At 39.3% G+C, this 24308-nt stretch overlaps 1 protein-coding gene across 1 annotated transcript in view; it reads right to left on the bottom strand.

Annotated features, from left to right (window-relative positions):
- LOC109430479 (organic cation transporter protein) overlaps positions 1-24308 on the bottom strand; it is a 177338-nt gene that overhangs the window by 19782 nt on the left and 133248 nt on the right. Inside the window, exons 3-5 of the mRNA XM_062860730.1 lie at positions 16441-17009; positions 16019-16193; positions 15046-15191 (exon numbers count right to left, since the gene is read on the bottom strand). Coding sequence (XP_062716714.1) covers positions 15046-15191; positions 16019-16193; positions 16441-17009 — 890 coding nt within the window. The remainder of the gene's footprint in view (positions 1-15045; positions 15192-16018; positions 16194-16440; positions 17010-24308) is intronic.

Genomic DNA, 24308 nt, shown 5'->3' with positions numbered 1-24308 from the left:
AGACCGATATAGCCACAAAAATCATCAAGTTATTAATAGAATACGGTCGATAAATCAGCATATGGTAATTTTTGTGTGGTATTGTAAATTTGACTTATTTTCCTCTATATGGGTAAAAACTTCAATCCGGTATAACTTAATTCGCCGTGAGAAAATATTACATTTTATAACGTTGTATTAAGTATCAATATATTGTTGATAAACGTTAAAAAATTCATTCAATTCGGTTCACTGGTTTCCGAGATATGACAGTTCAAAAATTAGTTGTCTAAATAATAGTGTTTTACCCCATCGGTTCTAACTTCGTGAAAAATTAATCAATCGAGCCCAAATTTATACCAATGATGCACATATAATAGGTTGACAAACAGTCAAAATTTGAGATTTTTTGATGCACTCTATGAAAAGTTACAGCATGATGAATTTTTTTGTGAGAGAAAAAAAGTTGCCTATCCCAAACATTTTGGTCATCCCCTGTATGTACGAAAAAAAAAAAATCTTTTTGGAGGCCTCTATTTACTTGTAATTCTAGTATATTCAACGATAAAATGATCCACATAATTATCCCCTCACTTAACAGATTGAACAACTGCTTAAGCCATGGTTATTTGATTATTTGAAATGTTTCATGAAATTGCGATTTTTTTTGTCTTTATTAAAGAGATTTTCAGCCCTAGGCTGGTTCATCTCTAAAATGCGAATGAAACAATCAAAGATTGCCTTGGCGCTCGCGACGTTTAATCAGGTTAATGTTTAATCAGCAGTTTACGCTGTTAAGTGAATCTCCCTTTTATTTTAGTATAAATTATGAAAAGGGGGATCAAGTCTCCCCATTTTCAAAATTCGACAAACTTCTAAAAATTTTGGGAAATCTTACAATTTCAAATACACTATATTAATACAAAAAAGCAAGGAAACTTGCAGCTATTTTCCCTTAAAATAAACCATGTTCTCAAAAATCCATTCCACGCATTTCTACACCACTGTTTTTGAACTTCATTGAACAATATTCCTGAGCTCTTGCTGTCGATTTTGAATCTTTTTGCACCAAAATGAAGATAATTACTTATATTCTTCGAATAGTACATACCTGGAACTTTAAAAACTGCTTCTAGAAAGTGTCAAATTTCTTGTCGTTCGGTCAAAATTCGTCATTTTTTGCGATGGCGTCCCGTTACGTTGCGTTTCTTGATTTCATTGCTGGTTAGCATGTATTTAACAACATAACAATTTTTGGAAGCAAAAGTTTGATTCTCGCGCAAAACGTCATGCGTGGAATGTGTCAAAAGGGGATAAAGTGAAATCAATTTTTGTAAAATAATTCCTTGAAAACCCTTGAAGTGATTCGAAGTTGAAGAAAAATGCAATGAATTCGAAACATTTCAAAGGATCATCTTTGCGGTAAACGCTACGCAGTAGGCCTGGCCGCTTTGACGCTTGTGTCATATATCTCTGATATGCTTCAAGTATCAATACTGACAAGAAAAATAATCGGGCGTAATCTAACCCGATTATTTTCCAGGATGCTTTCTTGTACTGGCTGCGTACACTCCCGTTCAAAAGTTTGGGGTCACCCCCTCAGAAACATGTCATTTTTTTAGGCCCATATCTCCGCCAATTTGCATCCGATTTCAAAACCTTAGGTTTCATTCAAAAGATAATAAGTCAAAGAAGCTTTGAACATGATTTAAAAGAAACTTTTTCAAAAAAATTTGTATGTAAACTTAACCCAAAGTTGCCAAATTTTCTAAAAAATTAATATAAACTTACGGCAGTGTCGCTGGAAGTTGGGTCGACCAAATTTTAAGATGAGAGCGGTAATATGACCCATTTTCTATTAGCTTTCAACTGCTTTTTACAGAACTCAGCTAAAAAATCTAGAAAAAAAGTTATTAAGTAAATTAATCCTTGATGTCATCGACCAAAAGTTTGGGGTCACCCCTCAATATGATGTATCGGCCAAAAGTTTGGGGTCACTTTCGTAAAACATGGAAAAGTGATTTGGTGATATCTTCGTCATCTATAGTTCAATTTTAATTATTTTTGGCTCATTTCAAAGATAATTAATCAAATTTACGTTTGATGTCTTCAACTTAACGTATTTAACGATTTTTGTGTATAAAAATGTTATGTAAAGTTAGCACATTTTACCACGCTTCAAAAAATGAGGCAACTTTACGTTAAGTTTTAGTATGTAAATTTCAACAAATATGTGTGGTTCAATGTCTATGCAGTAAGTATCATTCATATTGTTTCAAATAAGCTAAGAAGAATTGAAATGGAATGAAAGATGACAAAGATATCAACAAATCACTTTTCCATGTTTTACGAAAGTGACCCCAAACTTTTGGCCGATACATCATATTGAGGGGTGACCCCAAACTTTTGGTCGATGACATCAAGGATTAATTTACTTAATAACTTTTTTTCTAGATTTTTTAGCTAAGTTCTGTAAAAAGCAGTTGAAAGCTAATAGAAAATGGGTCATATTACCGCTCTCATCTTAAAATTTGGTCGACCCAACTTTCAGCGACACTGCCGTAAGTTTATATTAATTTTTTAGAAAATTTGGCAACTTTGGGTTAAGTTTACATACAAAATTTTTTGAAAAAGTTTCTTTTAAATCATGTTCAAAGTTTCTTTGACTTATTATCTTTTGAATGAAACCTAGGGTTTTGAAATCGGACGCAAATTGGCGGAGATATGGGCCTAAAAAAATGACATGTTTTTGAGAGGGTGACCCCAAACTTTTGAACGGGAGTGTATGTGTTAGATTAGATTAGATTAGAATAATTCCTTGAAAACCCAATTTTGAAAACTTTAACAATTATTTCAAGTCCTTCTGTTTAAAATAAACTTGCAATAGACGATTATCTGCCATTATGTGCAAAAATCGAATCTAGTTTTGTGTTTACCTTAAAGTTACAGGCAAATTGAGGAAAAGGGATCAAGTCTACCCAGTGTCCCCGAATGTGTATGCCAATAAAAATACACAAAGTTGTACGTTTATTATTTTCAAAATAAGCATGTCTTATAAATTTTTGACGAGATAGTGTAAGCATAGAATTTTCAGGCAGGATACCAAAGTTCCACCAAACAAGAGATTTTTTTAGGAAGAATCATTTTTAAATGTTGAGGATTTTGCTTACGTAATTAAAAGAAGCAGAAGCAGCACGTGCGTTACGGCTATGGAACATAACACTCAAGTCGACGTCATCTACACCGATCTTAAAGCTGCTTTCGACAAGATAGACCATAGGATTCTGGTTTATGAACTGGCTAAGCTTGGTGCTACGACATCTCTTAAGACGTGGTTGCTGTCATACCTGACCGATAGGACTCTCCGTGTGAAGCTTGATTCATGTGTTTCAAAACCATTCTCCAGTACGTCTGGTGTGCCTCAGGGAAGCAACTTGGGACCGTTGCTTTTCACATTGTTTTTTAATGATGTTGTGGGTGATAAGTGCAAACTGAAATATGCAGATGACCTGAAACTCTACCTCGTCGTGCGTACGGAACAAGACTGTCATCGTCTTCAAAAACTTTTTGACCTTTTCGTAGAATGGTGCCGGCGATGTAGACTAACCGTCAGTACCACAAAATGTGTGGTGATGACATTTCATCGCAATAAGAAACCTATCCGTTTTGATTACCACATTAATGGAGTTAAGCTAAACAGAGTAGACAAAGTGAACGATCTGTTTTCTTTTGGACCCAAAACTTGATTTTCGTCTACATTACAGTGCAGTAATATCGAAAGCGAATCGCCAACTAGGATTTATTTCCAAAATCGCTCGTGATTTTAAAGATCCCTACTGTTTAAAAGCATTATACTGCTCTTTGGTAAGGCCACTGCTAGAAAACTCCGCAATCGTTTGGAGTCCATATGAAACAACATGGATACTTCGAATTGAACGTGTTCAGAAGAGATTCGTGAAGCTGGCGTTGCGACATTTGCCATGGCGCGATCCGGCTAATTTACCTCCATACCAGGATAGATGCCAGTTGCTGGATTTGGACACTTTGGAGCATCGAAGACGGGTTCAACAGGCAACTTTTGCCGCGAAGCTTTTGAACGGCGAAGTGGATTGCCCAGATCTGTTGTCGCAGTTAGAATTTCGTATCCCTCAACGCGTGCTTCGGACTTCTTCCCTACTGCAGACCAGGTATCATCGTACAGACTACGGCTACAATGAACCGCTCACGTCTATTATTAGAGCTTTCTCGGCGGTGGAGTCGGAATTCGAGGCTTCCTACAAGTTTCGCAACAGAATTAGAAGATTAAGATGACCTTTTTTGATGTTTTATATTTGTGTTGTAATTTTTACCTCTTAACATTCATGTAGACTTAACTGTCGGATGAATTATATTAAATAATAATAATAATAATAATAATAATAATAATAATAATAATAATAATAATAATAATAATAATAATAATAATAATACCGTGCGACAGCTCTTTCCTCAGGATTTGCCGTAAATAGGATTCCTATAACCATGAAAATAGTCATTGACCATTTTAGCCACATCCGGAACCTCCGGGATACCCTGACGGGACCTATAGTAGGGGAGATTTGCATTTTTTTATCGCAAAACAGGTCATATATTGTGGTGTTATGCTACAGGGAGCTACACATAGCATTACACTCCCGTTCAAAAGTTTGGGGTCACCCCCTCAAAAACATGTCATTTTTTTAGGCCCATATCTCCACCAATTTGCGTCCGATTTCAAAACCCTAGGTTTCACTCAAAAGATAATAAGTCAAAGAAACTTTGAACATGGTTTAAAAGAAACTTTTTCAAAAAATTTTGTATGTAAACTTATCCCAAAGTTGCCAAATTTTCTAAAACATGAATATAAACTTACGGCAGTGTCGCTGGAAGTTGGGTCTACCAAATTTTAAGATGAGAGCGGTAATATGACTCATTTTCTATTAGCTTTCAACTGCTTTTTACAGAACTTAGCTAAAAAATCCAGAAAAAAAGTTATTAAGTAAATTAATCCTCGATGTCATCGACCAAAAGTTTGGGGTCACCCCTCAATATGATGTATCGGCCAAAAGTTTGGGGTCACTTTCGTAAAACATGGAAAAGTGATTTGATGATATCTTTGTCATCTTTCATTCAATTTTAATTCTTCTTGGCTTATTTGAAACAAAATGAATGATACTTAATGCATAGACATTGAACCACACATATTTGTTGAAATTTACATACTAAAACTTAACGTAAAGTTGCCTCATTTTTTGAAGCGTGGTAAAATGTGCTAACTTTACATAACATTTTTATATACAAAAATCGTTAAATACGTTAAGTTGAAGACATCAAACGTAAATTTAGTTAATTATCTTTGAAATGAGCCAACAATAATTAAAATTGAACTATAGATGACGAAGATATCACCAAATCACTTTTCCATGTTTTACGAAAGTGACCCCAAACTTTTGGCCGATACATCATATTGAGGGGTGACCCCAAACTTTTGGCCGATGACATCGAGGATTAATTTATTTAATAACTTTTTTTCTAGAAGCTAGCTAAGTTCTGTAAAAAGCAGTTGAAAGCTAATAGAAAATGGGTCATATTACCGCCCTCATCTTAAAATTTGGTCGACCCAACTTCCAGCGACACTGCCGTAAGTTTATATTCATTTTTTAGAAAATTTGGCAACTTTGGGTTAAGTTTACATACAAAATTTTTGGAAAAAATTTCTTTTAAATCATGTTCAAAGTTTCTTTGACTTATTATCTTTTGAATGAAACCTAGGGTTTTGAAATCGGACGCAAATTGGGGGAGATATGGGCCTAAAAAAATGACATGTTTTTGAGGGGGTGACCCCAAACTTTTGAACGGGAGTGTACATACTATTAGTACGTCGTCGAAGCGATCGAGTTTTCTGGGCAATTCCTGATTTCATCAAGTATATCCTGTAGGTACTTGAATTTCGTCACCGGAATACAAGCAGCCAAGACTTCAACGCGTATCAGGCCCAATGTTCATGCCATAAGGTATAAGCCGAGATCTTGAAATGTTGCTTTGTTTACTAATAATGATCATCAACTTACTGAGTTCTATAATGCTGTAAACTAGTGTTATTGAAGGAGTCCCTGGAGGCCTTCGTGAAGGAATCTCTGGAGGAGTCCTTGAAAAACCCCTGGAGAAGTTGCTGATGGATGAATTTATAATGTATGCTCTGGAGTAAAAACATCCGAAGAAATGCCAAGAGCTTTCTGACGAAATCTCTGCAGAAATTACTTAAAGAATTTGCACAGGATTCGATGCAGGATGAATCCTTAAAAAAATGCATTGAGGGAGTTGTGGAGGAATTCATACCCAAGTAACACAACATGTTCTATAGGAATTATTTCGACTCCAATATGACCAGTTACTGTGTTTTGGTTCATAACAATAAAACCCTTTTTCAGACAGATATATGACCGAAAAAGCGCAGAAGGTGGAGCTTCGGTAACATATTTGAGATGTTATAATCATATGAATCAAAGCAAACTTGATAATGTTTTTTAGTATGTTTTACCATACATAATTCTGACAACTTTCAATAAACAAACTACACGTCTTCTTTTTGTAATTGAGGATGAAAATTAAGTTTCTTTTCTAAAGCGTAATCAATGTTTGTTGCATAACCGTATTCAACTAAGTTTCAAAATGTCAAAAAAAAACTATTCAAGTTCAAAATATGGCTTGCGATATTATTTCAGCTAAACTATTGCAACTTAAAATTGGCTTTCTATGACCAGAAATTGTGGTGTGAGTCATTTTTTCTGTGAAATAGGCATTTGTACTTCGATAAATTTAATGCGCCTTATAAACACGTATCTTTGAAGGATAATAAAATAAAACAAATTAAAACCATCGTTTAACTTGAACATGTGTAACCTAAAGTGCTTTGTTTTCCTAAATAATTTTTCTAATTCCTGCAAAAAAATCATACATCTTTATATATAAAAATGAGTTTGAAGTTCCTTTGAGGCAACAAAACTCACGAACGGGTGAACCGATTAGGATGACTTATGTAGGGTTTGATTCGTGTTCATGGTGGCTGTGTTTATATGCAAAAAAAGTTATGAAAATCAACCAGAAATGTAAGAAAATTGATATAGTACTGATTTTTCATGAGCTGGGAAGGAAATCAACACGATCGAACTGAAACCAATCTAGAGTGCGGTGATATTTTGAGCTCAATAGTTGTCAAACCACCACAACCGGGCAAGACAAAGTTTGCCGGGCCAGCTAGTCATGGATAAAAATGGGATATTTGACTGGATATTTTATAAATATTAAAAGTATTAATGAAAAAATAAATGGCATACTTGGACACGGCATGCTAAATGATTCGAGATATGATTAGAAATTAGCTTAATGCTTACCAATCTGGAAAATTTGTAAATGTAAATTGAGAATATTCTTTTCACAATGTCATACATATAGCCATCACAGTTTGTATGGATACGAATGAAGAAATTTTAAAGTGACATACACATGCAAAATTGACATTGGCAGAGGAAGCTCTAAATAAAGAACTGTGGAAGTATTCGTAGACTAACACTAAGCTGAGAAGCAGGCTTTGGTCCAGTGTTGACAACGTCAGAAGAAGAAGAATATGTATTTCACATTTTTGGACTGATTTTATAAACGAAAATTTGACAGGAGGTAGTGTCACTACCTCGTGAAAATCAATATCATCATCAACATTGTTGTCGGTTCGTAAAATGGGTATTTTTTTCATAAAAAATGCGGTGACAGTCGATAAGGATTTCCATCTAGAAATATGGTACACTACTAGTTTTTCCAGGATGATAAAATTGATGTATGCCGTCGAGCCAATTGAAATTTTATTAATTAATACAATCAAAACTGTAGAGCATTGGCACGGTAAAAGTATAGTTTTTATTCCTAATTTATTACATATTGAACATCATATCGACATTTTTATGATCGGTAGTGTAACATAGCCTAGCTAAAAATGACGACTTTAGTTTATGTTACATATGTTTGTTTACTTATTGAAAAAACATCAATATGACTTAATGTAAACAAACAAAACATATTATGTTTAACAAAAACTTCATCGAAAACAAGTATTGAAAGACAGACTGAAAATGTTACTCATATATGACTTATGAAACATACTGAACATGTCATTATGTTACACATGTTTGCATACATACTGCAGCAACCCTCAATATGACTTCATAAGAACAAATGAAACATATTATGTTTCGACAGAACTTAACCAAAACAAGTATTGGAAGTAAGACTGAAAATATTACTCTAATACGACTTATCAAACATATTGAGTCTGTTGAGCTGTAGAGGGGCTTTCATTTCCCGGGTAGAGCTTAATGGCAAAAGAATGGCAAATTTTACCATTAAAACAGAATGTTTGAATGGCAAAATGTGTTATTTGTTTGTTTGAAATAAGAGTTAAAATAACAAAAATAATAACAAAATTTTGGTAGCAGAAAAACTTAAAAATAACTTATTTTGCCATTGTAATAACAAAGTAATGGTAAAGCATGCGGATTAAATTGAAGAACAAAATAAGTTATTATTGAGATATTGATAACAAAATAAGACCCAAATTAACTGTTATCGGTGAATAACAAAATATGACATTCTTGAGTTATTGATAACAGAATAAGAACAAATTTAGCTGTTTATGTGGCGGTCAAAATAATGGTAGGTTTAGTTGTTCGAATTCTTTTTTAAAATAATGGTAGATTCAGTTATTATTTCAAAGTAGCAGAAGAAAGGTAAAATGAGCTATTTCTATGAATTGTTTGAGTTCTAAATTAACATAAACTGATGTGCATCAAATAGAATCCATTGCGAATCAAATACACAGCTGAGAATCCGGATTTGTTTACTTTTGCGAGATACGTCGAATTGAAAAGTTATGCTTGAAATATACAATATAATAGTTAATGGTATATTAAGAGTAAAATATATTATGGTGCCTAATGTTTATAAATAATTTCTCACAATATCAAAATAATGGCAAATTTAGCTAGGAATGTAAATTATGTTATTGTTTTGATATTTTATACAATTCATGATAAAATATGCTAAATTGCAAGTTTTACCATGATAGTAATTTTTGTTATTGATGTGTTATTTAGCATTATTCATGAATAACATATCAATGACAAGATTTGCTATGATTGTATATTTTGCTATTGATTTGCCATTTTAAGTTTTTCATAATAACAGAAGAATGGCAAAACGAGATATGAAGGCAAAACCAGTTATTATTTTGTCCTTTGTTTGCCATTAGCCTCTACCCAAGTAACACACATGTTATATAAAAGTTACGACAGCGCAGGTTTTGGTTGTATAGAAGTTTATTTTACGTTATTTCAACACAACGTTAGAATTACGTAAAATAAACTTCTATACAACCAAAACTTGCGCTGTCGTAACTCTATTATAACATGTGTGTTGCTTGGGTACCCGGGTTGTTTATCGTGTGGTAGGCATGAAGAAATTCAAGGATCTTTTGCGATCTACGTCACTATTGACCCCATTCATCTTATTCAAGCAAACTTATACCATTATTATAAATAGCAAAACAAATCCTCCTGATAGTGCTACGGGTTGACGTAAGTGGTCTGAAGTGGTCTTTAAAGAAACTCTTACAGGAAGACTCAAGCCATTTTATGTCGTAAAATATAAATGTGAGCTGCAAAACATTGTGCTAGTTTATATATTTATTACAATAATCGGGTAAGTTGGACGGCAGTAGTATAGAGAAGAATCTATTGAAAGTTCGCTATTGAAAGTTCGCGTGCAATACAGGAAATATGTTGTAATGTAAAACCCAATAAATTGGAGTGTTGTAATGTATTTGCATTTATTAGCGAAACGTTAAGGTGAAGATACGACGAAGCCACAGCTCGAATTTTCATGAGCCGAAAGTCCCTACCGAGAATATGTTTGATGAACATATTAAGACAAATATAAAACTTAATCAGACTTGTCATATTGCGGCAAAATAAACGTTATTAGAACATATCCAACAAAATTGATTTGTTTGAAAAGACAAAATATTTACTTAAATACGACTTTTTAATAAGAGATCATTAAAGACTAGTTTTTGGAATCATGAATATGGCTTATACAAGACAACATTTGTTTTGGAAAACTTTGAAACAACTGTTATAGGACAAAATGATTAGTTTAAGACTTCTGATTATGTTTTCGGTGTAAATTGGGTAATGAAATCATTGGAGGATGACTCCCTGAAAGAATTTCTAACAGAATCACTGGACGAATTCTCGAAGGAATCCTTGAAAGAATGTTGAAGAATCCAAATTACCGAAACTTCCGGAGTATATCCCGAAGGAATTACAAGCAAAAAATTCGTTAAAACATCTTTGAGAATCCCTGGAAAAAATCCATAAAAAAATCTCTAGGAAAATTTGTCTAGGGATTTTTTTCAGACTTCGAAAAAGTACCTTCGGAAGGAATCTGCAGGAATTCCAGAACCATTCCCTGAAAGAATATTTTAAGGGATCTTTCCTCCAGAATTTCTTTAAAGTTTTTCATGTAATATCTGCATGGAATCTTCCAGGAGTTCATGGAGGACTCTAAAAAGCAATAATTGGAGATATTCCTGCTGAAAATGCAAGAATTTATGTATGTATTCCAAAAGTAATTCCTAGAGATATCCTTGAAGAAATCTCTGAAGAATCATAGCAGGAATTTCTGGAAGAATTTCAAGAGGACTCTTTTGCAAAATCCCAGGAGGAAAACCTACGAAGGAATTTTTGAAAGGACCTCAGCAGGTATTCCAGTAGAAAGTCGGGGAGCGATTTCAACAGGAATTTTCAAAAGAATTTGAAGAGGATCTCCAGTAAGAATGTGAAAAGGAAACTACTAAAAATCCCTAGAAGAATACTGAAGGAATCCCTCGAAAAAAATTCCATCCATCCCAGCTAGAATCCTTAGAGGTAATCCCAGAGGTATTCCTGCATGAGTTCTTGGGAGAATCTCGGGAGCAATCACATCAGGAAATCCTGGAGGAAACCCAGCAGACATTCTTACTGAATTTCGAAGAAAAAAAATGGAGGAATCTTTGAATAGATTACTGTAGATATCCCAGAAATAGCTTCTGTAGCATTACATTCTCCACATTCCACATTATCCAATTTCTCCAAGGATTCCTATAAAATCCTTCTTGTATTTCCTCCAAGGAGTCCTATAGAAATGCCTCTAATGATGTTTGAAGAGATTTCTTCAGGAGTTTCTGTTGAAATACCGGCTGAAATTCTTTAAAGTATTGGGATTCCAGCAGTTACACAATGAGGAGAGAGCTAGTCCCAAGCATCACCTGTTGGTTCTTTGTGTAAATGCAGTTGTCCTTGTAATAACAGAGGAGCAACCGCGGGCGGTCAATCATGCTCATGCTCATGCTGAAATTCCTGCTTGGATTCCTTCAGATGTTCCTGGGGAGAACAAATTCTTCTAAGACACCATACCGCTGAAATCAATATTTGAGGACGCAAAATATGAATTATGGATGTGAACCCCAGTATACAATATGTATAGCACTTGTAGCAGGTTCATCCGGAGATTATGTCCGCTGGCCACATTCGGCAGTTCCTAAACAGCAAGAGTTTATGTATCACCACTAAATGCTTGTTCCCATTCCGACTAGAAAATTCTAACACAAATGTAACATAATAATAATGACCATGGTATTTAAAACTCATTGTGTCCTAATTGTGTTTGAAATCTTTGGTGCTCATATAACATTTGTATCGAATTATGATACAAATAATTAGCAATATACTTTAATTTTGATTCTATGCCATTTTGACAGTATTATTGATTATTATGTACTAAGTCACGAGTTCAAGAAACAACAGGACGATGACACATTCCACGCGTTACGTTTTGCGCGAGAATCAAACTTTTGCTTCCAAAAACTGTTATGTTGTTAAATACATGCTAACCAGCATATCAAACGATCAGATTTGAATAGCAGATTCATTTTCTGCTTACTAATTGGGAATTGGATCTTTGTACTTCGAAAAAAAATCAATTAATACAGCGTAACGGGACACCATCGCAAAAAATGACGAATTTTGACCGAACGACAAGAAATTTGCTACTTCTTTGAAGCAGTTTTCAAAGTTTCAGGTACTATTCGAAAAATATAGTTCATTATCTTCATTTTAATGCAAAAAGAATCAAAATCGACAGCAAGAGCTTTGAAATATCGTTCAATGAAGTTCAAAAACCGCGGTGTAGAAGTGCGTGGAATGTGTCCGATGCGTTTCAATACCCAGCGCTTGTCAGCCGAAGGGGTTGCTGCACAGTACCATCAGAAGCTAGACGAGAGGATAGGAGAGACCAACGGATCTGGAGATGTCAACAGCTTGTGGGGAAGTATCCACGAAGCAGTGACAACAACAGCGCAAGAGGTGATTGGTACCGCTCAGCGACGCCAACGTAATGGTTGGTTTGACGAGGATTGCCAACGAGCGACGAACGAAAAGAATGCCGCCAGAAGTCGAATGCTAGTGGCCGGTACCCGGCAGAACAGAGAGCGGTACAGGGTTGCAAGAGCAGAAGCGAAACGAATCCACCGCAGGAAAAAACGGCAACACGAAGAGAGTGTTATTGCTGAAGCGCAGGAAAGTATGGACAGGAACGATATGCGGAGATTTTATGCAACTGTCAATGGCGCGCGGCACAAGACTGCGCCAGTGCCCGCCATATGCAATGACCGGGAAGGAAATTTGCTGACAGACAAAACAATGGTGGCAGCCAGGTGGAAGGAGCACTTCGAAGATTTGTTGAATGGTAGCAGCGAAGTAGCACCCAGGAACAGGATTAACATAATGGATGACAGTCAAGCAGTGGAACCATCAACACTGGATGAGGTTAAAAAGGCCCTTAAGGAGCTGAAAAACAGCAAGGCTGCTGGGAAGGACGAGATCCCGGTCGAACTTCTTAAGCACGGAAGCGAGCAGCTACATCAATCAATCCATCAGATTATTATAAAGATTTGGGAGGATGAAGAATTGCCCACCAGTTGGTTGGATGGCCTCATATGCCCAATCTACAAGAAAGGGCACAGACTGGAGTGTGCCAATTACAGAGGGATTACCCTTTTAAATTCGGCGTATAAGATACTGTCGCGTGTCCTGTTCAACAGACTGCGACCTCTTGAGGAGTCCTTCGTCGGCGAATACCAGGCTGGTTTTCGTGAGGGCCGATCAACGACGGATCAAATGTTTACCCTGCGGATGATCCTAGATAAATTTCGGGAATATAACTTGCAGACTCACCATCTGTTCATTGATTTTAAAGCAGCGTACGATTCAGTGAAAAGAAATGAGCTTTGGCAGATAATGTCAGGACATGGTTTTCCGGCGAAACTAATTAGGCTGATACGCGCAACGCTGGATGGATCAAAATCAAGTATTCGGATCGCGGACGAAGTGTCTACGTCGTTTGTGACCTTGGATGGATTAATCCCCCTGCTCTTTCAAATTTATTGTTCAACATTGCACTCGAAGGAGCGATTAGGAGGTCAGGCGTGCAGAGGAATGGCTCTATCATCACACGGTCGCACATGCTCCTCGGTTTTGCGGACGATATTGATCTCATCGGCATCGATCGTAGGGCAGTGGAGGAAGCTTATGCTCCTCTGAAGAGAGAGACAGCGAGGATAGGCTTGACGATTAACTCTACCAAGCCGAAGTACATGATAGCGGGTAGAGACAGAAGCAGGCCTAGTGGTGTTAGTGCTGAGGTAGTGATTGATGGGGAAGTGTTTGAAGTTGTTGAAGAATTTGTTTATCTTGGAACACTTGTGACATGTGACAATGACGTTTCCCGTGAAGTGAAAAGGCGTATTGCAGCTGCGAATAGGGCCTTTTACGGGTTGCGTGGACGTTAAAGGAGGTAGACCGAAAAGCTTTTGGAGTTTTTGAGCGCAAAGTGCTGCGGACAATTCTCGGTGGGAAACAAGAAAATGGAGTGTGGCGCAGACGCATGAATCACGAGTTGTACCAAGTGTACGAAGATGCGAATATTGTGAAACGTATAAAATACGGCAGACTTCAGTGGGCTGGACACGTAGTGCGAATGTCGGAAGAAAGAATAGCGAAAACAATATTCTGCAGAGAACCCGGTAGAGGTAGGCGACTTCGTGGGCGGCCGCGAACTCGCTGGCTGCACGCGGTTGTAGAAGATCTACGATCCCTACACGTTCGGGGAAACTGGAGGAACATCGCCCAAGACCGACGAAGATGGTGCTCTACTATACGCTCGGCATTGGAGTAAAGCTACTTTGTAGCCAACAAGGTATCAAGGTAGGTATGTACTAAGTTATATCAAGTTATGATAGAAACTAGTTATATTGTATTTAAGATTTATATCACGTTTTGTTATAGTTTTGATCTGATTATAAGTTATAATTTATAACACAATAAGTTTTTATTTTACGAAGCTCTTGACGAAGTTTTTTCGAGGTACACCGTGATCAAAAACGTTTGGCGGAATGCCTAGGGAAATTCCTGGCGTTATCTTGAAATTGATTTTTGCAGAAATTCCAAAAGTTCCGGTAGAGACCCTATTATAGATCCACATAACTACAGTTTGTCCAAGAAAACTCTATTATTTTAAAAATTGGACATACTATTCGTGAGTTATGATCTAGCTATAGCGGGTCCACATAGGGAAGTGGAACCATCTCGGCAGGGCTCCTATTTTGGGCACTTTTCTGCTATAACTCAGTCAATTGACACATTTTTTGAAACGCGGTGAGATAGGTATGGTATCTAGCTGTGTACAAAATTCCAAGTCAATTGGTTTGGAATTGACTAAGTTATAGCGAAGAGTGCCCAAAATACCGGCCACTGCCCAAATGGTTCGCTACCCAATGATATTATGTTTACTCACAGATTGCACGGTTCTAATACTGTGTAGGCATTTGTCTTGAATCAGAATTATTCTTATCAAGAATTAAACACAATTACAAAACCACAATACAAGATGACATAATCTTACCAGCAGCCACAGGTACGGCACGATGATGAGCGCAACGCCGGCGGCAAAGTTGCCGGCACCGACCCCGAGGTTCCTCATGGTGGTAGGATATTGGTAGGCCGTAAACGTCGGAATGATAGCATTGCACGCCCCTACGGAACACTTGACTGTAAGTAAATAAAGCACATGCAAACAAATCGATCGTGAGGAAACACATTGTATCTGAAGGTACCAATGTTAGCTTAATGGGTACATGTTTGTCCCTTAGTATTCTATCTCGCTATATTAAATGCTAATTAATCTGGCTGCGGCTTCGATGGATGCCGCAGTTAGGATGGATGGAGAACAAAAGGCGACGTGTTCCACTAATGTCTGATTCGATAGCTGAAAATTCTTCGGCTGGAAGTTTTCCCTATTGTATGGCTGACTTTAATTCTAGTCGCGAACGGCGACAGCAGATGAATTGATTTACCTACTCCTACCTTCTTGACTGAGATTTTTTTGAGGTTATGTAACTCGTTAATTAATTAAAGTTGGCAGGCGGTGTCACGTTCGTCGCACGGTGGTATGAGGCTGAAAGTTTTCCGTCATTCTTTGCTACAATCTTTCTTTTCATTTGAGCATCTCTTAGTAACAGCTGTAGACTGTCTCAAAAAGTAAAATGATGAAGGAAGTGAGTTTCCTTTGAAATTTCAAAATGTTCTACTTTGTACATGACATATTTCCTAATTACAGCTGGTGTTTGCACTGCATTAACTATTTGCAACAGTCTATAAATGCAATCAAAGTTGCTGAATTGAATCAAAGATGTCCGATTGAATGCAACATTTCTAAACCTCTCATACCATTTACTATTTTGAACGATTGCAGAACTACGCAATCAAACTAACATTTTGCTAAATTACATTTGTACTGACCTACCTATCGTTTCCAATTGCGAACTTATCTTCAAAGGATCTGTAGAAAAGCAGGGCAGAAGAAAAATCCAACTTACCTATCATAGCCAGCGAAATTATCACCCAAAGGTTCCCGTCCGGGATGAAATTCATCAGGATGCATGACAGGCCGGCGACGACCATGTAGAGGAATAAATTAACACGTAATCCGAGCTTCAGCACGACCACTATGCTGAGGCAGATGGCAATCGATTCAACGCTACCGGCAAGGACCTGTGTTTCGGAAAGAAGAGAGAACATACATATAAGATAGATGTAAGCCAAAGTTAGGAAAGGAAAGGCAAAGTTAGGAAAGGTTAGGAAAGTTGGTACTCATGTGCGTCGAATGTGATTAGTTTCGATAATCACAATTAATTAGTTTCAGATTAGATAGCTACGGTGCAAATAAGATTTGTCATTCGATCATTGTGTGTGATTTATTTGTCAAACTTTATTACTTTTTGTATGTCTGTATACTCACAGTATTGAGGTAGATGTCCCCTCCAAGGTTACTCAGGTGCAGCGTAATTCCGAAATATATCAGCACGATTCCGAACCAGACGACCAGCATGACCAAGGTTGTTCTAAGGAACTTCATCCGAAACAGATCGAACACGGATACCACATCGCCACTGGTTTCCGTTTCTGGGACCTGGAGTGTTTTCTCGTATCCCGGTGGAAGCTTGAACCCGTTGACCCGGGCGGCCTGATCGATGATTGCTTTCAGTTCATCAATTCGTCCCTTAGCCAGCAACCACCGTGGAGACTCCGGACACCAGTACCACATCAGCAGCAGACATGCTCCCGGTGTTGTAATTACGAATTGCATCAACCGCCAGTCGCGGGTGAAGAAAGCGATAGCGGCTGCCAGAACGTACGAGATGGCCACCGGAAGGATATTGAGGATACCGATGATTGTCCGGTACTTGCCGCTGACGAGCTCGACGACCAGCACGAAGCTTACGACGGCCACCGACATGGAAGCGAAACCGATGATCACACGGAGGGCCATGTACAGCTCCAGGGAGGTGACGAATCCCAGCAGGAAGCCTGTGGATGAGACGAAGACGAATCTTTGTTATATGTATTGTGAATCTCATTTAGGTTATTTACCAAATATTAAGATAAATTTTCATATTTCAAATTTCCGGTGAAGAAAATCCCTCCACCTCTTTCTTTGTTCCAATTATCTTATACAGTGTTGATGATCGAGTCGAGTCAAGTACAAGACACTGAAGACGACCTTACAGTTGAGGTCGAAATACGTATCTGTCAAAGGATGCAAATTCTTAGTGGAATTCAAAGGAACCGTACTTAACCCGATTTTCTTTTTATTTATTTATACAGTGTGTCAATTCGTTCGGCGGGGGCTCGATGAATTGGCTGTATCGATGATAAGATGTTCGCTGATTTAACATCCCCGGAAGAATCCCGGGAGAAATTCCTAGAAGAATCATTGACGGAATTGCTGGAATAAACCTAGGAGAAGTACCTGAAGGAATTCTAGGAGAATACCCTAGATGAATTCCAGGAGGATTCACTGAAAGAATTCTTGGGGATTACGCTGGAGGAACTCCTGGATGAATCCTTACAGGAATTCTTGGGAGAATCCCTAAAGAAATTCTTTCAGGAGTCTTTGAAGGAACTTTGGAGGAATTCCTGGAGAAATCTCCGAAGGAATCTCAGAAAAATTCCCTAGAGAAATTACTGGAGGAATTCTTGAAGGAATGCATGGAGGCATTCCCGGAGAAACTCCAGAGTAATTCCTATACGAATTCCAGAAAGAAATTATAGATGAATCTCTGGAAGATTCTTTGTAGGGATTCCTGGTAGAAAAATTCCTGGATAAATTCATGGAGAAATCCAATGAAAAATTCCCAAAAGAATCTCTGAAGAAATTCCTAACACCTAACATAAATCACTTAAAACTATCAAATTCGATTTGGTGAAATGAAATATTTTGCATGAGTCGTTAATTTAGATGTTAATTGACCAATTAACCTTTTGATTGCTTAAAAAAATATTTCCTTGCTTAATGGCTTGCAGTCAAAAAAGCCCAAAATCGCATATTTTGCCCTATAAATTGAGGTATAGCTCAAAATTGTGACGTGTTAGAGCAAATCTGAGCCCGGATTCGGATTCAGCGGCCCAAAATCCTTCGGAGACACATAAGTTTGCTTTTGAGACAGACCAAAAGTTAATTTTTGTTACGCTGTGTAATCGGAAAGAGCTTCGACCCAGCGTTCCGCATGTATTTCAACGCATCTGAGCCTCCACTTCCCGCTAGCAACTTTTCACGCTAGAATCATCTTTTACGTGTAAAAGTTTACACGACATACTTAAAATCAAATTGCCGACGTCGCGTAAGAAAAGTTACCAACATTACATGGCAGTTTCCCAGTGAACAGTTACAGCAATCCGAAATTCACCAGATCCGAACAGCGCAGTACGCGATATCCTAAAGCTAATCGGAAGCCACAACCAACTGGTTTATCAAATTTCGATAAGCAGTGTCTTCAACAAGTTTAGTTCATTCCTAGATGTTACGGGCGTTCTGAGGATCAAAGAAAGATTTAATGCTTGCAAATTCCTACTAAAAGATGTTGTTCGTGAAGTTCGGTGTTCTTGAGGCAAAGACTTTTTCTGTGTTTCATGAACACCGAACTTCACGAGCAAATTTTCAAGATTTTAATGAAAATCAAAAGAAAATCGCGTTAAGTACTGTTCCTTTGAATTCCACTAAGAATTTGCATCCTTTGACAGATTTTAATGGTCGAACAAATATTTCGACGATAAGCTGATAAGTTAAAGGATTACAATAATGTTAATTTATACAGCTATCAACGTAAATATATAACAACAAACAACACAAATATAAAAAAAAGCTATCAACGTAAATTCAATATTTTAGCAAGAAGTGATGTTTTTTTTCTACTACGTCAACATCTAGGTATAGTAATTCTATTTTGCTCAGTGACATTAACCTAATCGTCTCTCCCTTTCCTGACATTCGCTGATTGTGTCATCATTTTAGTCCTTCCATCGTTATCCTCTGTGGAGCCACAGCTCTTCTCAGGACTCCGCTTTGTGTACAAACATCTGCTTGACGCACTTTTCCGTATTTTTCAGGATACGTGCGTACCACACGGCTACTCATCTATTCCTGAACCGCTCATCGGCAATTTGGTCTTCCTCGTAATCATTGGAAGATATTCGGTGATCCATCTTTGCCAAATTTTGTCCAAAGTTTTCTGTACAGAGTTCCATCTATTCCGTACAAATTTTCCGTCACATACAGGGAATTTCATTGCGTAGCTCTCGACTTACTCTGACAAAATTGTTCCATTATATCGGAATAAATCTCTTCAGGTGCCCTACGTCTGGTAATAAACCTACGAATTGCCTTCTTACACGTGACCTCGATGTGAACCGCTCTAACGGTCAAGCATGTAAACACAACTCTCCAACGTTTCACAGCGCACCGTCCAAGTTTCATCATTTAGGGTCCGAAATAGTCAATTCCGATTAACGTAAAACCACGAACGTGTGCGGTTTACCTTATTCGAGGCAAAGGTGCCATTTTTGTTACCATGGGTGAACACTTGTAGACACGGTACCACAAACACCGGATTTTTGTCTTACGTATGGGGGCTGATCATGTTTGTCAATCTCAGTTCTAAAGTTCTGTAGTTAAGACATGAACTGGAGAGTTAGCGAGGAGGGCTCCCACAGCGATTATCAGGCGATCCTGTACAGCATTGGCAGCCGGCGAGCCTCCACGGTAGCAAGACGAACAAAGACCTTGAAACTGAAATGGAAGACCCAGGACTTCGACAGGGACGTCTTTGTCGTGGCGTTCCGGACAAGTAGCGACGCAAACCTTGACGCAGAGAAAATGACATAAGCGGTAGCGATTACCTGTAACGCATCAATGACGAGGAGATTGGAGCCCAGGTGCCTGGTGTGTACCCGACTAGAAGTTTCAAACAAAAATGTAACATCTTTCTAACTAATCCTGATATTTATAACTAATTGTGTTATACTTCTGTTAGAAACATTTGGTGCATTTCCTCTTCCCTCTGCGGGGCTCCGACGACGGGATGCCAAGCAGTCAGTAGTGTGCGGTAGTTCGGCAGCAGCAAAGTTTCGCGCGCTCGCTTTGCTAGATTTTTGCGATTTTCTTTCCCCTTCTCTCTGCGGGGCTCCGACGACGGGACGCCAAGCAGTCAGTAGTGTGCGGTAGTTCGGCAGCAGCAAAGTTTCGCGCGCTCGCTTTGCTAGATTTTTGCGATTTTCTTTCCCCTTCTCTCTGCGGAGCTCCGACGACGGGACGTCAGGCAGTCAGTAGTGTGCGGTAGTTCGGCAGCAGCAAAGTTTCGCGCGCTCGCTTTGCTAGATTTTTGCGATTTTCTTTCCCCTTCTCTCTGCGGAGCTCCGACGACGGGACGTCAGGCAGTCAGTAGTGTGCGGTAGTTCGGCAGCAGCAAAGTTTCGCGCGCTCGCTTTGCTAGATTTTTGCGATTTTTTTTTCCTCTTCCCTCTGCGGGGCTCCGACGACGGGATGCCAAGCAGTCAGTAGTGTGCGGTAGTTCGGCAGCAGCAAAGTTTCGCGCGCTCGCTTTGCTAGATTTTTGCGATTTTCTTTCCCCTTCTCTCTGCGGGGCTCCGACGACGGGACGCCAAGCAGTCAGTAGTGTGCGGTAGTTCGGCAGCAGCAAAGTTTCGCGCGCTCGCTTTGCTAGATTTTTGCGATTTTCTTTCCCCTTCTCTCTGCGGAGCTCCGACGACGGGACGTCAGGCAGTCAGTAGTGTGCGGTAGTTCGGCAGCAGCAAAGTTTCGCGCGCTCGCTTTGCTAGATTTTTGCGATTTTCTTTCCCCTTCTCTCTGCGGAGCTCCGACGACGGGACGTCAGGCAGTCAGTAGTGTGCGGTAGTTCGGCAGCAGCAAAGTTTCGCGCGCTCGCTTTGCTAGATTTTTGCGATTTTTTTTCCTCTTCCCTCTGCGGGGCTCCGACGACGGGATGCCAAGCAGTCAGTAGTGTGCGGTAGTTCGGCAGCAGCAAAGTTTCGCGCGCTCGCTTTGCTAGATTTTTGCGATTTTCTTTCCCCTTCTCTCTGCGGGGCTCCGACGACGGGATGCCAAGCAGTCAGTAGTGTGCGGTAGTTCGGCAGCAGCAAAGTTTCGCGCGCTCGCTTTGCTAGATTTTTGCGATTTTTTTTCCTCTTCCCTCTGCGGGGCTCCGACAACGGGATGCCAAGCAGTCAGTAGTGTGCGGTAGTTCGGCAGCAGCAAAGTTTCGCGCGCTCGCTTTGCTAGATTTTTGCGATTTTCTTTCCCCTTCTCTCTGCGGAGCTCCGACGACGGGACGTCAGGCAGTCAGTAGTGTGCGGTAGTTCGGCAGCAGCAAAGTTTCGCGCGCTCGCTTTGCTAGATTTTTGCGATTTTTTTTCCTCTTCCCTCTGCGGGGCTCCGACGACGGGACGTCAAGCAGTCAGTAGTGTGCGGTAGTTCGACAGCAGCAAAGTTTCGCGCGCTCGCTTTGCTAGATTTTTGCGAGAGTGAGTTTTTGGAGGCAAAGTGTACAGGCCGCGTTTTTATTCGGTCGTCGTCGTCGTCTATTTGACTGCTCATCTTCGTACGGGGTGATTTAGTGAGTTTTTGGAGGAAAAGTTTACAGGCCGCGTTTTCATTCGGTCGTCGTCGTCGTCTATTTGACTGCTCATCTTCGTACGGGGCGATTTATGATACGGTAAATGCAACAAACAACATTTTTTTGCGATTTTAGTCAACAGACATTGAAATGTTCGTCACGTCAAGTGTCGGCCCAAGTTCCAAAGCCACGTTGGTTCAAATCACTTTATTTTCTCTTTCGTTAATTTTCGCACTTCGAAAACTATCTGAATGGTTCGTCATCTTCGATGTCGGCATGTGTTTTGTTTTAGTCCAAATGAAAATAAGTGGTTTGATATTAATAGGGTTGCATGAATCACTCCACTTACCAAAGTGAACTCGTATCATGCGCCCTTTCCCCTCCCCACTAACAAAAAGTCCTTCCCATGACAGACGTGGAGACGCAGAGGTGATCTCGGTCTTTAGTAAGCAACGCACGTCATAATAACATTCCTTTCCTTCCTCGATGACCGTAAGGACGTGGCCGGCGCCGTTATTGACCTAATAAAGTTTGGAATTCTCGAAGATGCACATTGAGGACGGTAAGCTACTCCCAAGCTCCGTCTGTTGGTTCCTTGTGCAACTTCGATTGTTCTGGTCAATCACGGAGTAGCAACTACGAATAGTACGGTCATCTATGCTCATGCTCATGCTCATGTTAGAAACATTTGGTGCACATAAATATTATAACACAATTATATCACATTATGTTATAAAATCTAATTATAACCCATTGCAATATACTTATGTTTCGTTTCTTTGGCATTGAGATAGCATTGTTACAAAGTAGTATCAAATTATGATAGAAACTAGCTAAGATTTATATCACGTTTTGTTATAATGTTGATCTGTTAATAACACAATAAGTTATTTTCTTAATTACACCAGAGTTGCTTTTGTTACAATTTTAGTTATTTTATCATCATCCTGCATCTAGTTTATAACATAATAAGTTATTGAAAATTTTTATAACATCATAACACAATATGTTACAAACTTGATATAACTTTCTAGTCGGGTAACACTCAGAACCCTCCGTGCTACATGTCTCCAAGCAAATAGAAGGGTTCAGAGAGCAAGAACGGATCCTGAGAGGGAAGAGCGGAGACTCGTGTTTTGCGAAGCTCGCCTGGCTCTTAAGGCGAAACTGGAAGCATTTTCTCATTTTTTCGGTTTTTGATTTTTTATAAAATAACGAAGCAATATTTTTAAAATCGGTTTTCGTGCACATGTAGAGTATGAATTAAGGTGTTTTCTGAAATTTTTTTGAGGTCGAAAATGTTTTCCAATTTTGCAAAAACCATTTTTTTTTGTGAAATTGTGTTCAAAAATGGTTTCTACAAAAACGGAAAACATTTTCCACTACAAAAAAAATTCAGAAGATACCTTGATCCATACTCTACATGTGCACGAAAACCGATTTTGAAAATATTGCTTCGTTATTTAATAAAAAATCAAAAACCAAAAAGTGAGGAAATGCTTCCAGTTTCGCCTTAAGCGGGAATTAGTCGGTGCAAGTCGAACTGCTTCAAAGAGCTGTGCCGAGAAGCTGATGCTTACCCATGGGGCATCGCGTACCGAATTGTGTTGTGGTGGCAAAGTTAAAGGCCCCGGCGACACCCGTCGAGATGTGTCCGGGCAAGTTGAAGACGATCGTGGAAGGTCTCTTTTGGCACCACGATTCAATTCTGTGGTCGAATACGCCATACGAAAACGAAGAAGCGGAACCAAGAAGCTCACGGATCTCTAACGAAGAGCTGATAGTAGTCGCCAAGGACCTGAAGGTGAAGAAAGCACCTGGTCCGGATGGAATCCCCACTGTGGCGCTAAAAAAGGGCGATACAGGCGTTCCCTGACATATTCAGGATTGCGCTACAGAAATGCTTAGATGAAGGCTATTTTCGAGACAGAGCAAGGTCCAAAAGCTGGTTTTACTGCCGAAACCGGGGAAGCCGCCGGGGATCCAGCATCGTATAGACCAATATGGAAGATACTGGAGAGGATTCTTTCATAACAGACACACACAGTTCACGCAAGGTGAGCGTGGTCTTTCGAGAAGACAATTGTTCGTTCTAACGTGGTCTTTCGAGAAGGCAATGTCGTTCTAACGGTAAATGGCGAGACGCTAGAGGAGGACGAGATGTTAACGGTGGAGGCGTTGGACACCGTTGAAGAGTGGATGACTGGAGCTAAACTGCAGCTGGCCCATCATAAGACAGAGGTAATAATAGTTAGCAACCACAAAGCTGTGCAGCTGATCAACATCGAAGTCGGTGAGCAGGAAATTGTGTCGAGACGTACGTTGAAGCACCTAGGATTGAATTGATTACTCCTGTGAAAAGGCGTCAAAGGTGGCCAACACTTTGGCGAGAATCGTGCTGAACGTCGGCAGCCTGAGAAGCAGCAAGAGGCACTTACTGGCATGTGTTGCAACCTCAACACTGCGGTAGGGAGTCCCGGCCTGGACTCCAGCGCTAAAGACAAATCGAAATTGTGCGAAGCTGAGCCGAGTGTACCGACTCATATCCATGCGCGGGTCGCGAGCGCGTATCGAACCATTTCGACGGAGGCAGTATAGGTGTTATGGTGGATATGATGTCCATGCTATCAGCGAAGAAATACCAGTGTCGTTTTCGAATGCCCCAGATTCGAGGAAATTCACATTTCCCTGCGTGGCG

Source organism: Aedes albopictus, chromosome 3, assembly GCF_035046485.1.
Source record: "Aedes albopictus strain Foshan chromosome 3, AalbF5, whole genome shotgun sequence".
In the NCBI taxonomy this organism is placed as follows: domain Eukaryota; kingdom Metazoa; phylum Arthropoda; class Insecta; order Diptera; family Culicidae; genus Aedes; species Aedes albopictus.
This window is presented reverse-complemented; position numbering and strand designations above follow the sequence as displayed.